The sequence below is a fragment of the Bufo gargarizans genome, chromosome 5 (assembly GCF_014858855.1).
Source record: "Bufo gargarizans isolate SCDJY-AF-19 chromosome 5, ASM1485885v1, whole genome shotgun sequence".
Lineage (NCBI taxonomy): Eukaryota > Metazoa > Chordata > Amphibia > Anura > Bufonidae > Bufo > Bufo gargarizans.
In genome coordinates this window covers 482,115,185-482,140,543 of record NC_058084.1, presented here as the reverse complement: position 1 = coordinate 482,140,543, position 25,359 = coordinate 482,115,185, and the positions used below count along the sequence as shown (strand labels likewise).

Genomic DNA, 25,359 nt, shown 5'->3' with positions numbered 1-25,359 from the left:
AGGCAGTAGTGCAGTGTGTGATGTCTGTCACAGCTGGTGCTTCAGTAGTGCAGTGTGTGATGCCTGTCACAGCTGGTGCTTCAGTAGTGCAGTGTATGATGTCTGTCACAGCTGGTGCTTCAGTAGTGCAGTGTGTGATGTCTGTCACAGCTGGTGCTTCAGTAGTGCAGTGTGTGATGTCTGTCACAGCTGGAGCTTCAGTAGTGCAGTGTATGATGTCTGTCACAGCTGATGCTTCAGTAGTGCAGTGTGTGATGTCTGTCACAGCTGGTGCTTCAGTAGTGCAGTGTGTGATGTCTGTCACAGCTGGAGCTTCAGTAGTGCAGTGTGTGATGTCTGTCACAGCTGGTGCTTCAGTAGTGCAGTGTATGATGTCTGTGGCAGTTGATGCTTCAGTAGTGCAGTGTATTGTGGCAGTTGACGCTTCAGTAGTGCAGTGTATTGTGGCAGTTGACGCTTCTGTAGTGCAGTGTATTGTGGCAGTTGACGCTTCAGTAGTGCAGTGTATTGTGGCAGTTGACGCTTCAGTAGTGCAGTGTATTGTGGCAGTTGACGCTTCAGTAGTGCAGTGTATTGTGGCAGTTGACGCTTCAGTAGTGCAGTGTATTGTGGCAGTTGACGCTTCAGTAGTGCAGTGTATTGTGGCAGTTGACGCTTCAGTAGTGCAGTGTATTGTGGCAGTTGACGCTTCAGTAGTGCAGTGTATTGTGGCAGTCGACGCTTCAGTGGTGCAGTGTATTGTGGCAGTCGACGCTTCAGTGGTGCAGTGTATTGGGGCAGTCGACGCTTCAGTGGTGCAGTGTATTGGGGCAGTCGACGCTTCAGTGGTGCAGTGTATTGGGGCAGTTGACGCTTCAGTGGTGCAGTGTATTGGGGCAGTTGACGCTTCAGTGGTGCAGTGTATTGGGGCAGTTGACGCTTCAGTGGTGCAGTGTATTGGGGCAGTTGACGCTTCAGTGGTGCAGTGTATTGTGGCAGGTGACGCTTCAGTGGTGCAGTGTATTGGGGCAGGTGATGCTTCAGTAGTGCAGTGTATTGGGGCAGTTGACGCTTCAGTAGTGCAGTGTATTGTTGCAGTTGACGCTTCAGTAGTGCAGTGTATTGGGACAGTTGACGCTTCAGTAGTGCAGTGTATGATGTCTGTCACAGCTGGTGCTTCAGTAGTGCAGTGTATTGGGGCAGTTGATGCTTCAGTAGTGCAGTGTATTGTGGCAGTCGACGCTTCAGTAGTGCAGTGTATTGTGGCAGTTGACGCTTCAGTAGTGCAGTGTATTGGGGCAGTTGACGCTTCAGTAGTGCAGTGTATTGGGGCAGTTGACGCTTCAGTAGTGCAGTGTATTGTGGCAGTTGACGCTTCAGTAGTGCAGTGTATTGTGGCAGTTGACGCTTCAGTAGTGCAGTGTATTGGGGCAGTTGACGCTTCAGTAGTGCAGTGTATTGGGGCAGTTGACGCTTCAGTGGTGCAGTGTATTGGGGCAGTTGACGCTTCAGTGGTGCAGTGTATTGGGGCAGTTGACGCTTCAGTGGTGCAGTGTATTGGGGCAGTTGACGCTTCAGTGGTGCAGTGTATTGGGGCAGTTGACGCTTCAGTGGTGCAGTGTATTCTGGCAGTTGACGCTTCAGTGGTGCAGTGTATTGTGGCAGTTGACGCTTCAGTGGTGCAGTGTATTGCGGCAGTTGACGCTACAGTAGTGCAGTGTATTGCTGCATTTGACGCTTCAGTAGTGCAGTGTATTCCTGCAGTTGACGCTTCAGTAGTGCAGTGTATTGTGGCAGTTGACGCTTCAGTAGTGCAGTGTATTGTGGCAGTTGACGCTTCAGTAGTGCAGTGTATTGTGGCAGTTGACGCTTCAGTGGTGCAGTGTATTGTGGCAGTTGACGCTTCAGTGGTGCAGTGTATTGTGGCAGTTGACGCTTCAGTGGTGCAGTGTATAGTGGCAGTTGACGCTTCAGTAGTGCAGTGTATAGTGGCAGTTGACGCTTCAGTAGTGCAGTGTATTGTGGCAGTTGACGCTTCAGTAGTGCAGTGTATTGTGGCAGTTGACGCTTCAGTAGTGCAGTGTATTGTGGCAGTTGACGCTTCAGTAGTGCAGTGTATTGTGGCAGTTGACGCTTCAGTAGTGCAGTGTATTGTGGCAGTTGATGCTTCAGTAGTGCAGTGTATTGCGGCAGTTGACGCTTCAGTAGTGCAGTGTATTCTGTCAGTCACAGGCCGCACTGACATCCTGCGCATGCGCTGCTCTCCTGACGTCGGGGACACTGAAGTCTCTGCCGGAGAGGGACCTGGGAGGCGTCCACCAGTGTCTCCAGCAGTGGTCGTCATCTCCCATAGACGTCCATGTTATGAGGATGTATCCCAGCAGTGATACCAGTATAAGTGTCACATGACCACTGTGGCCATGATGGTTTACATTACTGGTATCACCACTGCGGCCAGTGTCAGGGTGCACCATGCTTTACACTGCTGTCACCTCAAACATGGAGGAACTGCCCTGACGAGATCTTCCAGTCCTCAGTCCAGACAATAGAGAGAAGACCTCATCTCCTCTGATTTCTCCCAAATGTCCCTCATCATCTCCGGTCATTATAAGCATTTCTATGGGATTTCATGCGGATTCTACATTGACTCCTCTTCTTCCATTCAGGTTCCTGTGATCTAGGATTGTCCGATGACATCATCAGTACCAGATAATGGATGGAGACGGGGACAAGATGGCGGAGAGGATATTAGATCTTACCCTGGAGATCCTCCTCCTGCTTACTGGAGAGGTGAGAGGTTCTGATGATGTCACATTACACCATTATCTATGGTAATTACAGGGGATGTGACTGGAGAGGTGAGAGGTTCTGATGATGTCACATTACACCATTATCTATGGTAATTACAGGGGATGTGACTGGAGAGGTGAAAGGTTCTGATGATGTCACATTACACCGTTATCTATGGTAATTACAGGGGATGTGACTGGAGAGGTGAGAGGTTCTGATGATGTCACATTACACCATTATCTATGGTAATTACAGGGGATGTGACTGGAGAGGTGAGAGGTTCTGATGATGTCACATTACACCGTTATCTATGGTGATTACAGGGGATGTGACCGGAGAGGGTGAGAGGTTCTGATGATGTCACATTACACCATTATCTATGGTAATTACAGGGGTGTGACTGGAGAGGTGAGAGGTTCTGATGATGTCACATTACACCATTATCTATGGTAATTACAGGGGATGTGACTGGAGAGGTGAGAGGTTCTGATGATGTCACATTACACCAGTTATCTATGGTAATTACAGGGGATGTGACTGGAGAGGTGAGAGGTTCTGATGATGTCACATTACACCATTATCTATGGTAATTACAGGGGATGTGACTGGAGAGGTGAGAGGTTCTGATGATGTCACATTACACCATTATCTATGGTAATTACAGGGGATGTGACTGGAGAGGTGAGAGGTTCTGATGATGTCACATTACACCGTTATCTATGGTAATTACAGGGGATGTGACTGGAGAGGTGAGAGGTTCTGATGATGTCACATTACACAGTTATCTATGGTAATTACAGGGGATGTGACTGGAGAGGTGAGAGGTTCTGATGATGTCACATTACACCATTATCTATGGTAATTACAGGGGATGTGACTGGAGAGGTGAGAGGTTCTGATGATGTCACATTACACCATTATCTATGGTAATTACAGGGGATGTGACTGGAGAGGTGAGAGGTTCTGATGATGTCACATTACACCGTTATCTATGGTAATTACAGGGGATGTGACTGGAGAGGTGAGAGGTTCTGATGATGTCACATTACACCATTATCTATGGTAATTACAGGAGATGTGACTGGAGAGGTTCTGATGATGTCACATTACACCATTATATATGGTAATTACAGGGGATGTGACTGGAGAGGTGAGGGGTTCTGATGATGTCACATTACACCGTTATCTATGGTAATTACAGGGGATGTGACTGGAGAGGTGAGAGGTTCTGATGATGTCACATTACACCATTATCTATGGTAATTACAGGTGGACATGGCTGTAGAAGTGATGGACTCTGGAATGTACATGGTGACATTTATTATTATGTCTTCAATGAACAGGATTACTCCACGGTGAAGAAGACGTCTAGTAATCTGATACATGAGAAGAACAATGAGAAGATCCTAGAAGTCGTCCACAAGATGATGGAGCTGCTGACTGGAGAGGTGACACCGCCGGGAATGCGGGGACATTATACAGTCACAGCACTGGAGGGGTCTGGGTGATGACGGTGTCATTGTGTTGTCAGGTTCCTCTAAGGTGTCAGGATGTCGCTGTCTATTTCTCCATGGAGGAGTGGGAGTATTTAGAAGGACACAAGGGTCTGTACAAGGAGGTCAAGATGGAGGCGGACCAGCCCCTCACATCTCCAGGTAACGGACAGGACTAAATACAAATGTCCTGGAATTCTCTGTCTGTAAAGTCTGAGTCCAGTCTCTGTGTCTCCTGCAGAGAGATCCAGTCAGAGGACAACACCAGAGAGATGTCCGCAGTCCTCTCCTTCCACAGGATGGTCAGGTAATGGAGATGTCTTCTCCTCTGTAGGAGGACGCCTTGTTTTATCCAGTACTATTCTAGGTTTATACTGGTGTACTGAGCTGGAGATGGCGGGATTACAGCCGACCACAGACGTTTCATGTTCTCTGCTTCTCCCTACAAGTCTCTGGCTATGGAGACCACTGGTGGGAATAAGGAACCAATAGGTTTATGTCCCTGAGAGGAACGAGTCCGGACGCGTCTGGTAGAAGCCGATCTCCTCCACAGAAACCACCTGCAGCATGTCCGGCCGTGCTGAGGATGCATGTGTACAAGGTTATTGGCTGTGAGCCGCCATCTAATATCTAGGTCCAGCCTCTGGGAGACCTGCAGCCATTAGGCTCAGACGACGACTGTTGTGGGGTCATTTGTGGTTGTCATGATAATAAAGGGGTTATTACATAACAAGTATCACAGTGCAGTGAATGGGGCATTTCTGATGAAGGTTTATTACTATGTACCTGCAGTAATAATATTGGTTGTATTTTTATGTACAGTACATTTCCCTTCTGGTAGCGCCCCCTGCTGTTTCTTCTGTGACTAGGTTTCTGGTCCACCTTCTCCTGCATTCAGGGATGGACACATGCTCAGTATCTTCTCTGCTCCCCTCCTCCTGTCGGTGCCGGTGCAGTCATCTCGTGGAGAAGCAGTGCAGCCTCCTTTCATTCATCCCTACTTGTATATTCATGGAGGTATATAGCTGTATCTACACGGAGGGGGGGGGCATTACATATCGTACTGCTACTTATTAGTTGAATCGCTGGGGCTGATTGTGAGGAAGAGGGGCTTAGGAAGAGCTGGCTGCAGCGCACTCCTGGGAGATGCAGGTGCTTGATGGTCACATGGGATGAGCTGCTGCCCACCCACAGAGAATGAAGAGACCAGAGCTGCAGAGGAGGGAGTAAAGAAGGATGAAAATAATACTGGAGATCTGCGCTTTTTTTTTTTTTTGCTTTGCTGTTTTTCAAATGTTGGTATGCACTGTTCCAAATACATTCTTCCAGGACATTCTCCATGACAGCATCACATGTTGGTTGCCCTTCCAGTGTTCTGTAGGGACTAGAATATAGAGACGATAAATGGCTGCTCCCACCATCAGCCTCCAGTGTTCTCTCAGATGCTAGGATCCTGGCTTGGGCTGTATCAGGAGCCTTTCCTTCTCTTGCCTCCCTGGTTAGAGGTCCCCTAGCCCATCTGCAGCCCCCTTCTAGACTTTCCTAATGGATGGCCATGTTCTGATACAGGGACTCTTGCGGTGGATTTTGGTGTCTGGTATGCCACTTCCCTATTTAGACTCTGTGAAGAAGCTCAGGAGCAGGAAAAAAAGAGGCGCGCTGTCCCGGGATATTCCAAAATGTACTTTTTTTTTAAAATAATAAAATAAAAACATAAAACCAGGAGCTACGCGTTTCGATGACTGTCGCCTTCATCAGACTCATGAAGGTCTTTATATTCTGGGCCAGGCATCCTCAAACTGTGGCCCTCCAGCTGTTGCAAAACTACAACTCCCAGCTTGCCCAGGGATCCTGCTGGGGTCGTGCAAGCGTCCTGCCGCATGATGCAAAGCTGGGCGTCTGACATCACTTCTAATTACAGTGCTGGAGACCAGAATTTGTCGTCAGAAGGTCCTGGCAGGCAGTGTGGAGCATCTGAAGGCTTGAGTCCCCAGGTTCAGGACTCTCATTCGTCCAAGAGACTCTCCTGGAGGATCGAGCCCCTGAAGGAAAAGGAGAGGAGCTTTATGAGAACATGAGTGGTAAGAGCCCATCTGTATATACACTAATTGACCAAAAATCCTGCACCAAGAAGGAGATATTGGGACGAAACTCTATGTGTGACAATAATTAGAGAAATGGAGAAGTTTATTGGTGAAAACTGTCCAAGGCAAGGAGGCTCTAGGACCCTATTGGACTGCCTCCGGCCTGGACAAGAGATGAGATACGGCCTCCGGCCTGGACAAGAGATGAGATACGGCCTCCGGCCTGGACAAGAGATGAGATACGGCCTCCGGCCTGGACAAGAGATGAGATACGGCCTCTATCCCGGATACAAGATGAGATGCGGTTGGGCATGGAGGTATACAGGTTCTGTATAGAATCCTGCAGCACATTTGCCCTCAGATATTACAGCTGGTCCCATAAATGCTGGATTGGTGATAAATCTGGTGATCTAAAAGGGCCTTACTGGGAAACCCTTGCTGTGTGCGGCGAGCAGTATCCTGCTGATGAATTGAAGCCCTGCCATCAGAGGAACATGTGTGGTGGCAGGATGTCCTGCACATGTTACTGATCTGCTAGTGTCCTCGTATCACTACCAGTTTCAGATAAGGTGATAGGGCCTTCATTGACACCTCAACCACTTATAACATATACCAAGGCACCCAATTTGATATTATTAGTTGCACCATCCATAAAAAAAAACAAACATCAGGACCCAATTCAAACTGGCTTTCCATAGGTGTGGCCTCTGTAATAACTGCAGAATAACACATTTTCCTTAAAAAAACAACCTTTGGAGGTGTACTCCACTCATAGCTCATTTTGCCATAGGATTAGGGACAGTTTGTCACTCAACTCAACCGATGTAATATATGTTTTGGAACGCCCATGTCGTAAGCGGTACATTGGACGTACAAAAAGAACATTGATAAAACGTAGAGCGGAACATGTTAATAATATCAGAAAAGGATTTAAAAACCCCTCAGTTTCACAACACTACAAACAATATCATAATACAGATCCAAGTACACTGGAAAAGATTAGAAAACCATGGCGAGGTGGACACCACGTTGCAAATATGTCCAGGGCAGAATCCCCAAAATTTTTGAATTTGACACTTTAATTCCTACATGTCTCAATGCGGAGATGGAACTGTTTGGGGGTTTCTATAAGTCAGGGTTGGTTGTCAGTGGGGGATGGGAAATCGATGCCAGGCTGTTTACTAGCGCCTCGATCTCGCCTTCCATACTACTATAAATACTTTTTGTCCCATCAATATTATGTATTACGGCAATTCAAGAACAAGCAATTCAATATTGTTCTGAAATATAATTTTCACTCTTTCATTTTGATATTTTTTTCATGTACTGGTAATTTTTTGTTTTCTGCATATAAGAAAAAGCTATTTACACAAGAAGACGCATGGATAACGCTATAGCGTTTCTATTCTATTTCTTGTTATTTCATTATGTTAATTTTTATTTTATCTTTTCTCATCATTTTTCCATTTTTAGTATTTTTCAATGATGAATGATGACAAAAGTTATATATATAAGTCAGTGAGACTCCATAACTATCCTTAACATGGACTGAGTGGAAAATCCAATCGAAAGGATAGTCACCTGATCTTTTTATATATTTGTATTTACTTTTAGAATAAATCTAATCTTTATTTTTATAACACTATTGGACTATATATCCTTATAATTTCCAGAGACCTGAGTGCCCTCCAATTCTTTGATTATAAGATCTGAATCTCTTAATACAGTTCTCAGGAAGGAACAAGCGGAAGAAGGTCTCAAAGGCCTTGGCAATGTACCTGAAGTCTGCAATTCAATAACCCTTTAATTCCTAAGTTCCTTGTCTAGATAGAGTAAAAGGGATTATCCAAAGATGTAAAAGCCCTTTCCCCCCAGTGCGCAGGCCCCTCACGCAGACAATACTTACCTGGTCTCCGATGCCTGTGTGCTCCTGAATCCATCCATGGTATTTGCTGCATCTCCCCATCGTGCAGATCACAACATCCGGCGGCTGGGGGTGACGGTGACCTGCTCCATCCTGGTGTAGTATTTCAGAAAACACTGGAAGGAGATGGTGTAACCTCTCTGTGTTTCTATCTCCATATGGTGCTGTCATGTCAGACTCCTGGGAAACCAGTTACCCACAGGACTAATTCTTGCTTTTGAATTTAATTTGTGGGACAACCCCTTTAAGGATCTTTTGTAGTCATGTAAAACATTCCACGCAACTTGTTCGACTGTCCTGTAATTTTTAATATTTGCTTCACAGGATGAAGATCTGGGCAATATTAATGCCTCAGAGACAGATGTGAGGGGTGATGACCAGTGTAAAGAGAACATTCCTACAGAGACGGATGTGAGGGGTGATGACCAGTGTAAGGAGGACATTCCTACAGAGACGGATGTGAGGGGTGATGACCAGTGTAAGGAGGACATTCCTACAGAGACAGATGTGAGGGGTGATGACCAGTGTAAGGAGGACATTCCTACAGATAAGAGTCCAGGTGAGTAGTGACCACTAAATGACGCAGAGACAAGTCTGTAACTGTAATGACCCTGAACTGGACTTCCCCTATAGCAGGGGCCTTTCCCAGGTCCTAACAGTGTCCCCCCCAGTACTCAGATACCCCCAGGACCAAACTGTGTAACAGCCGGACCGTCCCATGAAGAATAATACAAAGCACATATAACAGCACTAGCAGGTAAGAGGAAAGCCAGGAGATAGGAACTCATCAGAAGATGACTGCACCAGGATGGGGATGGTAACCAGATGTTGGAACAAACAGATGATGGGGGTTATATGGTGAGCGGATGATTGAACAGACAATAAGTGACCCTGACCCAAGCATTCCCTTAATCTTTACCTAGATCTGTCCTTAGACGCTGACCCCAATACCATCATAGACATCACTGTCCTTCACTGTCTCTACAGACATTCCTGTGGAAAACCCTAATCTGTAAAACTGACCCTAAAACAAACAGGAGAACACAAATATGCAACCCAAACTGATCAGAGCTGAACTACAATCAAGGCAGGACAGACTGCAACATGGAACATTCCCCACCACCCACATACACACAAACTACAAGACTGAAAAGTAAAGACAGGACTGAAATAACTATAGGAACAAAACTACACCCGATATGGGATACTAGAAAATAAAATGATTACTTGATTCAAAAGCACAGAGCTTACACTATAACCAGCAGCCCCTGCAGAAACTAGTAATATTTACAGCGAGGCTAACCAGTCAGGAGCTCCTCTCCAAACAAGGTGAGCTACAGAAGAGAGGTCGGCTGAGCAAGAGATCAGCTACTGTATAATACATAGCAACTGCCCCAACATACTAGTAGACAGGAGAAGAGGAAACCATAGGAGTGTTCCCGCTGATCCTAGCCCATTACACTAAGGTGGTAACGACTCCCTCAGGTCTGCGCTGTGACTCTCCAGGACGTGCTCAGTAATATCAGGGTGACAGGTCCCTTCCATGATTCTCCTGGACGTGTCCTGGTGTCCCTCTGTGCAGCATTTCACAAGCCTCATGTCACATACTGTCTGGACTGCACTGGATTCTGGTGTCCAAATCAGGAATATGTAAGATGTCCACATATGTGTCTTCCATACAGTAAGTTGTGAGGATTGGGCTGCCATACCTCTAATAGGGGGTAGGTTTCCTGGCCCTCCTGACACCTCTGTTGCATACAATGACTTATTGTTATAATGCTAGAGTCAATTATTACATTTTTCAGTTGGCTTGCTTCTTCTTTCCTAAGGTTATTTCTGCCTTCAACAACTGGTGTATAGTCCGTTCAGGTTCTCACTTGAGTTGATCAAAATAGATTAAACTTGATGAATCTGTGTCCTCTCTTAAGGCAATGTAACTATGAGTTTCTCACACCGGTTCCTTTGCCATGGTTGATTTCTGAGATATAACACAAACTCGTCCTACATCACAGCATCAGTATTGGTTATGGACTTGGCCCCTTCTCATTCCTTCTGCTGTAACATTGCCATCAATTGTTGTATGCTGTTCATGGACGGGGGCAGCGTCTCCTTCTCCTTCTGACGCCAGGCAAAGAATCTTTTTTTGCAGTATTCTGTTTGATCACGGATGCCCAACTTGCCGCCCTCCAACTGTTGCAAAATTTACAACTCCCAGCATGCCTGGACAGCCTACAGCTATTAGGGAATGCTGGGAGTTGTAGCCTTGCAACAGCTGGAGGGCCGCGGATTGAGCCTCCCTGTGTTAGATGATTGATCTCCAGGATGTGAGAAACCTGTGCATATGATTGGCTGACTCTTGCCTGTTGTAACAGCTCTGTTCTCCTTGCCTGACCCTTCTATGTACTTAGGGCCATTCTGCTTTTAGGTGTGGGGTCACATGACACAATTGGACAGCCCTCTTGTCAGTTATGAATTTTAATAGCTGCCTTCAATTTGTAAAAGATGATTTTAAAAAATGTTTTGTTTTTGGTAGATGACTGTACTGGGCACTTGGAGAAACATCTCATATCTACATATTATAATGCAGATGATCCAGGTGTCCTATCAGATACATATGAAGAGCGTGCCATTATCCCAGATTTACCCTCGGACCTTCACAGCAAAAATCTATCATCTCATCCTTTAAAACAGATCCGATCTTCTAATTCATCACATACTCTTCCTCAGAATGAAACTCGCAGAAGATGTTCTGGAACCCAAAAAAGAGCTCAGAAAAAGCCGTATTCATGCTCAGAATGTGGCAAATGTTTTACTTGGAAATCAGGCCTTTTTCAACACCAAAGACATCACACAGGGGAGAAGCTGTATTCATGTTCAGACTGTGGGAAATGTTTTACTATCAAATCACATCTTGAAAACCATCAGAGAATTCACACAGGAGAGAAGCCATTTTCATGTTCAGAATGTGGAAAATGTTTTAATCGGCAATCAGCTGTTGTTCAACATCAGAAAATTCACACAGGAGAGAAGAGATATTTATGTTCAGAATGTGGGAAATATTTTACTCACAAATCAAATCTTGAGAGGCATCAAATAATTCACACAGGAGAGAAGCTGTATTCATGTTCAGAATGTGGGAAATGTTTCACTCGGAAAACATCACTTGAGAGCCATCAGAGAATTCACACAGGGGAGCTGTATTTATGTTCAGTATGTGGGAAATGTTTTACTAAGAAATCATCTCTTGAGACCCATCAGAGAATTCACACAGGGGAGAAACCATATTCATGTTCAGAATGTGGGAGATGTTTCACTCAGAAATCACCACTTGAGAGCCATCAGAGAATTCACACAGGGGAGAGACCATATTCATGTTCAGTATGTGGGAAATGTTTTACTAAGAAATCATATCTTGTTCAACATCAGAGAATTCACACCGGAGAGAAGCCGTTTTCATGTTCAGAATGTGGCAAATGTTTTACTCACAAATCATATCTTGTTCAACATCAGAGAATTCACACAGGAGAGAAGCTGTATTCATGTTCTGAATGTGGCAAATGTTTTACTCGGAAATCCTCTCTTGTTCAACATCAGAGAATTCACACAGGGAACAAGCAATTCTAAATCCTTCCTGTAAAATATGCCATAAATTTCCATATTTTTTCTTGCTATCATTTATAGCGAGAAGACTCAGCTTTGTTTATAAAAATATTGCATATATATTGAAGCAGGAATTAAAAGAAAATATCAGTATATTCGGAAGTGTAGTTACAGCTGTTATAATTGTAGATCTTAAAGGGGTTGTACAAGAATGAGGGGGTTTGGCAAACTCCCCCACTTTACTGGATCTGTAAAGGGAAGATTACTTACCTGCTTCCTGGCGCTGGCTCTCCGCTCCTTCTCTTCCAAGCCTGCAATGCTCGGCTGGGCTCATCTGGTTTGACATTGCCACAGCCGATACTGGCCGCGGCGGAGACCGGATCCCCTTGTGTCATGTGACTATTTGCCATGACGTAAGGAAAACTAGTAACCATGATCATCCATGAATTATATAATACTAGAATTTAATCCCGTTACAATAACAGGCGCTAGAACAGTAGTGCATACACATTAGTAGGAACAGTCTATATTAAATGGCAAGGGAACTTGACCATATTTGTGGCCGCGGCTGAGATTGCTGACTGTGACAGACTGGTGGCACTGACTGCTGGTGCTGAGACTGCTAGGTCAGACTACTGACAGGGGCTCGTCTCTATATGGTTGATTGTGCTGTGACTGACGAACAGAAATAGTACAAACCATTTCATAATTACAAATTGATAGTTAAACAATAAAGTGCAAGTGCGTCAAGAGTATAACAGTGTTAAAAATACAATTCATCTGTCGTCATGATTGTATCCCAACTAGTTGTGCATCTATATACAGGGGAGCAGATCCTGCACTTGTGGCCCGTTGCTAATGACGATCCCCAGCAAAAATGCATACAGTGAAGGATGCCCGCAGCGAACCACAAGTACCACAATAGACATCCTACACAAGATAGTAATTATGTGGATGTGATAATCAATATAACAAAATAATAGCAAAGACAGGCGCACTCTGCGGTCTTACTAAACCCTCAATCTGATTTTAAAATTGAGAGATTAGCCAACATATCCTACTGTGGAGGACATGTCTGAGCCCGGGCACCGTGCCAAGGTTTCTCAAGTAGCTCGGGACCTAACACTCACCTGTGCCATGTGGGCAAATTACAGGAGCCAGTGGGCAAATTACAGGAGCATGAGGCCGACTCACAACTCGCCAGTTACCTCCAGCATGTAACCATGCCAGCAATGGGAGGAGGGAGGAGTCTGCGAGTCCCACTCAACACTGGCTGGTATGGCCCAGGCCTCACAGGTCACCGAAATGTGGCCTGTAGATGGAAAGCAGGCAGATTTAAAGAGGACCTTTCACTACTCTACAAACAAAAAACTAACTCTATCTGTGGGCAGAGCGGCGCCCAGGGGTCCCCCTGCACTTACTAGTAAGTCTGGGCGCCGCTCCGTTCGCCCGGTATAGGCTCCGGGGTCTGCGCTCCCTCTGACTGATTTCTTGTAGGAGGCGTGTCCCTTGCTGCACTGCTGGCCAATCGCAGCGCACAGCTCATAGCCTGGCTACAAGAAATTAGTCAGACGGAGCTGAGACATCGGAGCCTATACCGGGCGAACGGAGCGGCGCCCAGACTTACTAGTAAGTGCAGGGGGACCCCTGGGCGCCGCTCTGCCCACAGATAGAGTTAGTTTTTTGTTTGTAGAGTAGTGAAAGGTCCTCTTTAAATTGGAGTTTATACACCTCCAGACATCTCTATATATACAAACTAAGAAAGAATGGCGCGGTATTAAACAGGCAGGAAATGCTCAAACTCACATGCAGTTGTGTACAGTCAGGTCCATAAATATTGGGACATGGACACAATTCTAAGATTTTTGGCTCTATTCACCACCACAATGGATCAGAAATGAAACTGACAAGATGTGCTTTACCTGCAGACTGTCGGCTTTACCTGCAGACTGTCGGCTCTACCCGCAGACTGTCGGCTCTACCCGCAGACTGTCGGCTCTACCCGCAGACTGTCGGCTGTACCCGCAGACTGTCGGCTCTACCCGCAGACTGTCGGCTCTACCCGCAGACTGTCGGCTTTACCCGCAGACTGTCGGCTATCCCTGCAGACTGTCGGCTATCCCTGCAGACTGTCGGCTATCCCTGCAGACTGTCGGCTATCCCTGCAGACTGTCGGCTATCCCTGCAGACTGTCGGCTTTACCTGCAGACTGTCGGCTTTACCTGCAGACTGTCAGCTTTAGGCCTATTGCACACGACCGTATGGCTTTTTCAGTGTTTTGCGGTCCGTTTTTCATGGATCCGCTGTTCCATTTTTTGTTTCCGTTGTGTTTCCGTTTCTGTTCCGTTTTTCCGTTCCGTTTTTCCGTATGGCATATACAGTAATTAGATAAAATTGAGTTGGCCATAACATTTTCAATAGATGGTTCAGGAAAAAACGGAACGGAAGACATACGGATGCATTTCCGTATGTGTTCCGTTTTTTTTGCGGATCCATTGACTTGAATGGAGCCACGGACTGTGATTTGCGGGCAATAATAGGACATGTTCTATGTTAAAACGGATCGGAAATACGGAAACGGAATGCATACGGATTACAAGGACAGGACCGCATAGGGAAAGGAGGGAAAGGGGAGGGGAATCCCTGACAATACAAGTAGAGGTATAATAGACAATGTGGAGTAATTCCCAAGGTGCACGAAACGCAGGTGGAACACTCCCTAGCTTAGGCGCAACTATTGGTGTAGGCAAAGAAAATTGAATTCTGCATGGAAGGTGTAGTCTCCGTAGCAACTGGCAACATCTCTATTTAGCCACGTGATAAAATCAGGAGATCCCTTGAACAGGATCCAAGGAGTCCAAATTTTTAAAAACTTAGAGGAGTTACCCATGTCCTCCGCCCAGAGCTCCTCCATTCTGTAGATTTTTTCAAAAGTGATAAGCCAGTCCCTAGGGAGAGGGGCGGATGTGGATTTCCAGAATCTAGGGATAACCAGGCGTGCTGCTTGAACAAAGAATCTCAGAAGACCCTTTTTCAGAGCGGAGATTGAGCTAGAAAATATGGAGAGCAAAGCGCCCTCAGGGGTCCATCTGGAGGAGCTACCGCTGACCATGTCATATAGATCATTGATAGCTTCCCAAAAAAGAGTGATTTTGCTGCAGAACCACCAGATATGGGACATGTTGCCCTCCTCACGACCACATCTCCAGCAAGAGCTAGGGCAGGAAGGAAGGAAAGAGTGCAGTAGGACCGGGGTCCTGTACCATCTGGACATAATCTTAAAATTCTTCTCTTGGAGACCGCAGCTTATAGATGACTTATGAGATAACTCGAATGCCTTCTCCCATAGGTCAGAAGGAAAAGATTTCCCTAATTCTCTTTCCCAAGCCCTAAGTCGGAGATGGTATCATCTTTCCCCTGGAGTAACCCATAAACCAGAGACACTAAGTGTGTGTGTGGGGGGGGGGGGGGGGGAATTGGGTACACAGCACCTCAAAGGGGGTGAGGTCTCTAGATAGAGTGTTATTGGGGCCTAAGGAGGACAAGAAGTCTCTTAAGCTGATGTACCTAAGCTTAAGCCATGCCCCTTTAGATGTCCCCCCCCCTGGAAGGAGGAAAGCGGCTGAAGGGATCCCCTCACCAGAACCATAGATACAGTAGGATTATCTGCGAGGACCAAACCCAGAAATGACATACGACCCATTCCCAAAGGGAAGTCAGGATTGTTCAGTCAGTCATAGGGCTGGGGGACTGAGTGAGACCTAATGGTATTGCTATTCTATCCCAGATTTTCAGGATACCCAAGGTCAGAAGGGTGAGTCACGAGGGTCTCTTGGATTTAGAGATCCAAAGTAGATTTTGGGTTGGGTACCCCACCACCTGTTTCTCAAACTGGACCCATCTTTTAGATTGCCCGTTGTGGAACCAATCCAATATGTATGAAAGGGTTGCCGCTTTATGGTAGTTTGGTAAATCCAGGACCCCCGCGCCTCCCCTCGGCCTGCTGCGCACCAAAAATCTCATCCCCATCCTAGGGGAGGATCCTGCCCAGATAAATTAAGGGAACATAGATCTCAGAGTCCTGAAGAAGGTGTTCGGGAGGGGTATGGGGATGGTGCGAAAAAGGTATAAGATACGAGGGAGAATATTCATTTTAAGTGTGTGTATCGTACCGAACCAAGACAATGGCAGCCCCCTCCAGGCCTTCAAGTCCCTCCGAACTTCCTCAATAAGGGGGATGAAGTTCAAGGAGAAGAGACTAGCTAAGTTATGTGACTATGTGACCGTGAGCCCAGCGGAAGGGAAAAGAGGACTGTAAACTATTGGCCAATCCCTGGGGCAAAGTAATATTAAGGACCTCAGATTTGTGGAGGTTCACTTTAAAGTTGCTGAGGTCACCAAAGGTCGAGAATTCCTTCAGAATGTTAGGGAAGCTGACCAGCGGATCCGTGCAGTAGATAAGGAGGTCATCTGCATAGATGGCAATCTTTGACTCCAAATCACCCATGCTTAGGCTCTTGATGGATTCATTGGCCCTTAGAGCTCTGGCTAGAAATTCCATAACCATAATGTATAGCAGAGGGGAAAGTGGACACCCTTGTCTGGTGCCATTATGGATACGGAAGGGAGTCGATAATGATCCGTTGACTCGGACCTGGGCGCTAGGGTCACGGTATAATGCCAGAATTCTATCTATCATGCCAGGGCCGAAACCGAACGCTTTTAGGGATTCAGATAGAAAGGACCAATCTACTCGATCGAACGCCTTCTCTGCATCGATCGACATAAGACACAGAGCAGATCCCCATTTGCTAGCATGGTCAATGATGGCCATGGTACGGATGGTATTGTCACGTGTTTCCCTCCCCAGGACAAAGCCCGCTTGATCCACATGGATCAAAAATGGTATAAGCGGCTTCATTCGATCTGTGAATATTTTTTGATTTTTCCATTGAAGTCCAGAAACGGAGAGCGAAGTTCCTTGATGTAAAAAGGCGACTGAGGACCCTCAACGTCAGCTATTCAATGATCTTCCCTGCAAAACTTTGTGTGGCAGCGATGGGATCCACTATGTTTTTTGAGGAATCTAAAGAAACCATTAAATGGTTGGACAGGCACGAACAGCAGCTGCGAGAAGATAGAAGACGGGATGATTTGTGACTGTTGTCTGCGATAGTGCGCACGTAACGTAGTTATTTAAAGTGCAGGGGGTTCACTCCTCTTATGTCTGTGGGTTGATCTCTTTTTCAATTTATTTGACGGTCTAATCGGACCAAAAATTCCCTTTAGGGGTCTCTAACTACTGATAAAATATATCTTTATTTAAACCTATTAAAATACTCAATAGGGAAACTCTGAATGTTAAAATTATCAGGGTTCCAGTGAAATATCAAAATTAGTAAATTTCTATCTGCTGATAGTTGCTAATGGCAACTCATGGAACTAGTCCAAAGTCAGCCCTTGTATCGAATGGTTAGCCTCACATATGCATTAGCTATGAGCATGTTGAAATTAGGAAGCTTGTAGAACAATTTATGTTATTGATTGTTTTATTTCTTTATTATTTTTGTTTATTTGTTTCATATTTTTGTATGTTGATCTCATATTTGTATATTATCTCACCAGCTGGGTAAAGTAGCAGCTTGTCGGGGCTTTCAATGACTCTTGAAATAACTATGTCCTGAGGAGGTTGCAACTTGCGCAACAGAATAAGTGGAGAGTTGCTATTATATACAGCTCATTATGTGACTATAGAACAAGGGGAGCTGAGGAGCGACCATATATCACAGTTTGCTATTAGCAATTCATTATTATGGGGTTTACAGTGGACTGAGAGTGAATGACATCTCACGTCATGAGGAGGGGAGGAAACATCAATTACCTGGCTTGCCTGCGACGGGTCAAAGGACAAAGAGCGCACAAGACAGACGTCAGAGGAAGCGCTCGTACCCAATAGGTAAAGAAGCAGTCGATCAAAGGATAGCAAAGTGCTAATTGGCTAGGAATGCAATATGGGAGGGAATAAGCGGCATAGAAATAGAGGTCATGAGAAGCGCGCGCACGCCTAATACCCCACTTCCCCTAATGAAGCCACGCCAGTGGCGAAACATGTCGGGAGGGGTGCATTAGTATAGCGCTCACCTTTTAGACAGTGACCAGTGAAAAAGACCCACAAGCATTAGGAGCGATTATCAGCATATCACAGGCAGTGCGACTGTTGTTGTACGAGCGGCCAGCTCATCCACAATGAGTTAAATACAAAACTCTCGTAGAGATAAGAGCGATGCTTACAGGGAATAGAGCAATCTGAATGGAGCAGGCAACCAGCAGGCAAGAAGCGCACACACGGTGACTTGTATCGGCTGCAGAGGGTACGTATTGGAGGAGATAAGAATTGGTATTCTGTTGCGCAAGTTGCAACCTCCTCAGGACATAGTTATTTCAAGAGTCATTGAAAGCCCCGACAAGCTGCTACTTTACCCAGCTGGTGAGATAATATACAAAAATATGAAACAAATAAACAAAAATAATAAAGAAATAAAATAATCAATAACATCTACATCTCAGGAATACTCCACGTCTGCTGCTGTTCTACAAGCTTCCTAATTTCCACATGCTCCCACGCTCATAGCTAACGCATATGTGAGGCTAACCATTCGATACAAGGGCTGACTCTGGACTAGTTCCATGAGTTGCCATTAGCAACTATCAGCAGATAGAAATTAGCTAATTTTGATATTTCACTGGAACCCTGACATTTTTAACATTAAGTTTCCCTATTGAGTATTTTAATAGGTTTAAATAAAGATATATTTTATCGGTAGTTAGAGACCCCTAAAGGGAATTTTTGGTCCGATTAGACCGTCGAATAAATTGAATATTATATCCCGAGGGCCTCTAAAGGGACTTTAGTTTTGACTTAATCTCTTTTTGAATTTGTATGGATCCTGCTATGTTACTTTGTGAGCGGTCTATACATTTCCTTTTTATTTGGCCAGCAGTAGTCAATAGGGATCTAGTGATGAGCTTTCATGATCTATAGCCGAGCGTTGCAGGAGAGCTTAAATTGTCTGTAAGTGAGCCTCCTATACCGTTATCTCTGAGGGTAGGAATCTACCTTTATTAAGAGTTCTACAGTTGTTACTTAACTGAGTTACTTTTCACTTTGTCGGATTTAACTTGCCGCTCCTTGCCGACCCCGTGGTACGGACTATCGTGTCCAAGCGGGAACCTGCCGGAGAAGTCGGTACGCACATTGTTAATGTTCCTGGTTCGTTGGGGGATAGGGGGGGAAATTAGTTGCGAGACTGCGATTATGAGCTCAGGGTTTGCGGTGTCCAGGTGGGGTCCATCATGTGGGCATCCTTAGTCGCCATGTTCGGGGTCTCAATCGTATCTTGGTGACTAATATCATACAACTGCTGTGGCTAACGCGATACATTTTTTTAGTTGGAATGTAAGAGGTATCAAGGATGCGACTAAGAGACGTGCAGTACTTGATTGCATTAGGTCCCACGGATCGTCCATTTGCTGCTTGCAGGAGACGCACCTGCTTAAAGAACAGCTTAATCTACTCACACCTAATTGGGCTAGATACTGCTTCCATGCGACTTACTCCTCCTATGCGAGAGGTGTCAGTATTCTTATCCATAAAAATGTGGCGTTTGAATGCCTCCGACAAAAATTAGATGAGGTTGGACGTTTTGTCTGTCTGTATGGTAAACTTTACACAGGAGGCGTCAGGTCCACCTTCCTTCCTCCCATGCCGGCCGGCTCTGCGATTGACCTGTTCCACAAGCGGGTTTTGAGGGAAACACGTGCGCTGATGTATCCGGCTGCACTCCGGAACCTTTCTTTAGAGGAGTCCCGTGGCCTCTTGTGGTTAAGTAAACAGGACAATATCATAATAAAGCCGGCCAACAAGGGAGGGAATGTGGTCCTGATGCCCAGGGATTATTACCTTGAGGAAGCAGGAAGGCAATTAGACGATAACACAGTGTATTTAAAATTGAGGGGCAACCCCATTCCTGGGATTTCCTCTAGACTCCGTGTACTAGTGGACCAATACGTAATGGCTGGATTCCTGCCGAAAGGTATGACCGACCGCCTCATTCCTACCCACACAAAAGTCCCGATTTGGTACTTCTTACCTAAAATTCAAAAAATCACTGACCCGACCCCCAGGACGTCCCATCATTGCCGGGATCGGGTCAGTGACTGAACCATTGTCTGGCTACGTTGATTGGCTCCTTAGACCACTACTAGTAAGCACCCCCACATATCTAAAGGACACGGGCGACTTTCTCCGGGCACTCGGATCTCTCGAGTGGCGGAGTGAGTTTAGCCTGGTGTCCTTGGATGTTGAAAGCTTATACACCAGGATCCCTCATGTCCTAGGACTCAGGGCCGTTAACCTTGTCCTCAGCCGTAGTGACAAGGACATGGTGTTTAAGAACTTTATCCATGAGGCACTCGATCTCCTTCTTACCAATAACGTGTTCCAGTTTGGTGGCCAGTGGTACCTCGATGGGCACACCTGTCTCGTGCACATTTGCGAACCTGTACCTGGCGGTATTTGAAGAGACGTATGTCTTCTCTGTGGATAACCCTTTTCTACAGTCTATTCACCTGTTCCTGAGATATGTGGATGATATTTTTCTGGTCTGGTCGGGGAGTGAAGCGTCCTGTTATGCATTTGTTGACTATCTCAACACGCGTAACCAGATGAACATGAGATTCACCATCAATTTTGGTGGTGCGTCCCTTGATTTTCTGGATGTGCACGTCACCATAAAAGATGGTGTAATACACACCAGAGGCTTTCGTAAGCCCACAGCGACTAATTCACTCCTCCACCAGACCAGTTTTCACCCGCCATCGGTAAAACGCGCGGTTCCATATGGACAATTTGTCCGACTGCGGAGGATTAATGATACCGATGCCGGCTTTCTTGAGCAGGCCGGTGAACTTAAAGACAGACTGCTGGATCGGGGTTATCCATCGAGGAGCGTCTCAGCAGCCCTCTGTAGGGCAACCAAACTGGATCGCAACTCGTTACTCATGGAGAAAAGAAGGGATAGACCACCCCCCACCCCCCCCCCCCACCCCGCTTTGCTTTTACCTTCAAGTATAGCACTGCCTCAGAAGCAATTAGGCGGGTTATAAATGAGAACTGGGACCTCTTGAAAGGGGACCCCTCTCTGAACAACTTCTCTAGTCAACGACCCCTAGTCACCTTTAGAAGGTGTGCAACCCTCAAGGATAAGCTGGTTATAAGTGTGTTTAGCACACCTCAGGAAGAGACCAGGCTTAAGAAATCCAGAGGGAATTATAGATGTGGCCACTGTCCTTTTTGTGCACTCAACACTTGTAGTAAATGGTTACAGATAGGAGGAACGAAGCATATAGTACGCGACTTTATCAACTGTCGCACTCCCTATGTTGTATATGTCGTCTTTTGCCCCGGGAAAAGATTTTACATTGGTAAAACGATCCACCCCTTATTCGAACGTATCCGTGAACATGTCGGCTCTGTACGTTCAGGCAGAGGTTGCCCAAGCTTGATTGAGCACATCCGCACTGCCCATGATGCCCACCCGCGTTGTCTTTCCTTTGCGGGAGTGGAACATGTCGGACCCATCCCTAGAGGAGGGGATCGGCATCGCCTGCTCCTGCAGAGGGAAGCAAGGTGGATTATGCTCACTAGGGCCTTGGGGCCTGCGGGGCTCAACGACAGGAACGACATGTCGGTGTTCTTATAATGGGACATCATTTATTGTGTCAGTATCCAGCTATGTCCTCTGTTCAGCATTTCCAATTGCATGGTTCCCTATGCGTATCTCTAGCCTTCAGTGAGTGTGAATTTATTACTATTATTTGCATTCTGTATCTTTAATGTACTTTATTTAGGCTTCTTTGTATCATTTTCAGGCTTATTTGTATATTTCCTCCCACCTGATTGCATTTTTAATAGGTATTAATGTCACTAACCTGCGGTGCACACCTGTAACCGATGATGCCGGCTGCGCTGAACCCGCCCCTATAAAGCGCAAGCTTGCGCTATGACGTTTACTGTGGCCAGAGGAAGCGCGAAGCGGCCATAGCCGCTTCTACCTGCTACAGCGTGTCCGCCCCAGGACCCGATATGCGCAATGTCTTCCTATGAAGTCTGAATAAAGCCGCAACACAACAACTACTTCGGTGAGTGCCGCGCATCTTTTTCTCCTTACACTTTGTGACCCATATTCACCTGACATCTCTGGCACTGAGCCCCACTGACGAAGTATATCATACCACAGAATCGGCTGTCTGTCATTTTTGGGCTGCAAACCTAGTGTGGGTAGTTCCGCCGGATTCTTCCCCTCTCTTTCAACATTGTATGGTAAACTTACCACCGCCCCTGTGTCATAATAGGAGTGTATATCCCTCCTCCTTATTCGCCGTGCACGATCCGGAAGGTTCTCTCTTTCTATGTAGACTTGCCCGATTTGCCTGTGATAATGTTAGGCGATTTTAATAATGTGACCACACCAGCCTTGGATAGGGTAGATAGGACGGGTGCCGCGGTTGCGGGTGCAGTCACCCCATTCGGGCGCCTTCTAAGGGAAGCGGCCTTAGTAGACTTTTGGAGACTACGAAGGCCTTCCTCAGAGGCATTCTGATAGCGGCGGTATATAAGATGAAAAACGAAACAAGAGCTCGGATGCAGAAACTACATTTAGAGGTTGAGCTGACGGAAGTGAATTACATAGAACGAGCCACAGCTGAGTGCCGGCAAAAATGGGAGGAAGCTCAAAGCAGATTAAATGAGATGTTTTTTTCAAAAACAATCCTACTATGAGGAGGGGGAGAAGGCAGGCAGGATGTTGGCCATGGTAGCTAGGGCCCAGCAACCATCCTCTTATATAGCTTCTTTGCGTAATACTAAGGGGGAGCTGTGTCATAAGACAGAACAAGTCCTAGAGGTTATGCATACCTTTTATTCTTCTCTACATGAATCTAGAATGGATGCGTCAGATAGTGAGTTAGGTGGGTTCCTGAGCGGGCTGGAGCTCCCTACCCTACAAGTCGAGCAAAGATCTCATGGATGCCCCGATTACAGTTAAAGAATTAGAACTGGCACTAAGGGATATGCTCAATAATAAAGCCCCTGGAAGGGCTGGCCTGCCGGTAGAAATATATAAACAGTTTGGCCCAATACCGTTGCCAGAGTTATTAGAAGGGCTTAAAGAAGCTCATGTAGAAGGTAGGTTGCCCACCTTTATGACTGAAGCGGTCATAGTAGTCATCCCGAAACCGGGAAAAGACACTTTGGAACCTGAATCCTATAGCCCTATTTCGCTGTTGCAGATAGATGTCAAAATACTAGCGAAAGTCCTAGCGAACCGTCTAAATACAGTGATCACGGACCCTTCACACTGATCAAGCGGGCTTCGTGCCTAACATGTCCACTGCAGTCAATATTAGGAGACTTTACCAGAATATTCAGGCGGCCCAGGTCCACGCCTTGAATGCGGCAGTCGCGTCCTTGGACGCGGCCAAAGCATTCGACAGCATGGAATGGCGCCATCTGTGGAAGGTTTTGCAAGTGATGGGGTTCGGTCCTGATTTCATCAAATGGGTGAGAATACTGTATACTGTGCCCAAGGCCAGAGTCAGGGTGAACTCTGTTTGGAACCCTTCGACTTCCATAGGGGAACCAGACAGGGGTGCCCTTTGTCGCCCCTGCTGTTTGCCTCTTGTAGAGGCCCTACGAAAAGTGACAAGTGTACAAGGATTACGATACGGGGCCCTGGTGGAGAAGGTTGCTGTATATGAGGATGACCTACTATTGTTTTTAGATCAATGGCGTGCTTCTCTTCTAGCAGCAATGGCGATTATTAATAGTTTCGGCAGGATGTCTGGTCTAACCATAAATTGGACAAAGTCGGTAGTAATGCCTTTATCTCGGTCAGGAGGGGTGGACGAATCTGCTGTGACGGATTTGCAAATAGTTACATCCTTCAAAAACTTAGGGATTCAGGTTACGGCTGATAGAGAATTTCAGGACCTGAACTTGACCCCGCTGCTGGATAGGTTTAGGAAGAAGGTCCATGCTTGGATCCGCCTTCCTCTTACATTAGTAGGGCGCACTAATTTGATTAAGATGACGCTTATGCCGCAACGCCTGTATTTGCTTCACAGCGCCCCGTCCTGGATACCGCAAACTTTTTTCCGTACTGTAAATGCGATCTTCAGAAATCTCATATGGAAAAAGGGAATGCCTCGCATTAAACTTTCTACACTAACTAGGCCAAAGACCCAGGGAGGACTTAAAGTCCCGACCCTGAGATGTATTATTTGGCAGCTCAGATGCAACATATTCGAGGGTGGGGAGATGAGGGTAAGCTGAATACTGCAGGCCGGTTGGTGAAACATCTACTGAAAGGGAAAGGTTTGCTATCGACGTTGGAGGATGGTACCTTCCCGAGATTAGGAGCCACTTACCCAATGCTGCGTACAATCCATGAAGTGTGGTGGAAAGCTAGAGGGGTTGCGGGAGTTCGTGGTTTTACTCAGTTCACCCCAATTTAGCCAAATCGAATATATGGAGAATTGAATAAGGTGTCTGCAGTACGGTCTTAATAATGTGCACAGACTGTTCCAAGATGGTATGCTTAAAGAATTTAGTCAATTGCAACGAGAGTTTGCGATCCCGAAAACTCTTTTCTATGTGTATTTATAACTTAGACATGCCATTAACTCTCAGGAACGACAGGAGAAGATCGTACCAGCTGCAAAACACGCCATTATAGATCTTAGTACAACGCATGGCACCACTAGTGGTGTAATTTCGCTTCATTACTGGAGTCTTATGGACTCAAAGTGGAAGCAAGCCCCACTGACTCTTTATCGTAAATGGCGAAGAGACATCCCAGATTTGACGGAGGAGGACTGGGAGGCAGTATTAGAGAAATTCCCGGAAGTAGCGCTCAGTGAGGACCACAGAGTATCCCAACTATTTCTTCTGCATCCAGTCTATAGGACCCCGAGGTTGCTAAAGAAAATGGGATATAGGGTAGACGATCTATGTGCTCGCCGTGGGACACCTAATGCAGATCTTATCCATCTCATGTGGAACTGCCCGCGACTAAGACGATATTGGCTAGATGTGATAGCACTTATTGTGAATATATTTTAGGTCCACCTGGAGCCGTCTGCTCTAGTGTGTATACTCGGTATAGTTCAGACACTCCCAATAGTGGCAGAACTGAAAATTAGGCGCATTTTGTACACCGTTAGGAAATTGATTGAATACGATTGGACTGCTCCGCATCCTCCGAAAGTGGCGGAATTGGTGGACCGTGTACATAACTTGGTGAAATTAGAAAGTTTTGTATATCAGAAAAGGGGCAACAATAAGAAATTTGCTAAGATCTGGTACCTCTGGGCTCATCACTATACTCTAGTATTATAGACTTGTTGATTGGGTCTGACAGGGTATGGTGCT

The 25,359-nt window shown here is 46.1% G+C and overlaps 2 protein-coding genes across 2 annotated transcripts in view; both read left to right on the top strand.

Moving 5' to 3' along the window:
• The first annotated feature begins 4,594 nt into the window (after positions 1-4,594).
• The window catches only part of LOC122939172 (gastrula zinc finger protein XlCGF26.1-like), a 1,061,774-nt gene continuing 1,041,009 nt past the window's right edge, over positions 4,595-25,359 (top strand). Inside the window, exons 1-3 of the mRNA XM_044295182.1 lie at positions 4,595-5,279; positions 8,595-8,711; positions 8,808-8,829. Of these exons, the coding sequence (XP_044151117.1) occupies positions 5,163-5,279; positions 8,595-8,711; positions 8,808-8,829 (256 nt within the window). The 5' untranslated portion in view covers positions 4,595-5,162. The remainder of the gene's footprint in view (positions 5,280-8,594; positions 8,712-8,807; positions 8,830-25,359) is intronic.
• On the top strand, positions 8,921-12,474 carry LOC122939177 (gastrula zinc finger protein XlCGF17.1-like). The gene has a single exon (XM_044295199.1). The coding sequence runs from the start codon at positions 10,773-10,775 to the stop codon at positions 11,892-11,894; it is 1,122 nt and encodes a 373-aa protein (XP_044151134.1). The 5' UTR covers positions 8,921-10,772; the 3' UTR covers positions 11,895-12,474.

What these genes read in the sequence shown, in the direction of transcription:
- LOC122939177 (XM_044295199.1), top strand. Translation starts at nt 10,773, where the DNA reads ATGATTTTAAAAAATGTTTTGTTTTTGGTAGATGACTGTACTGGGCAC.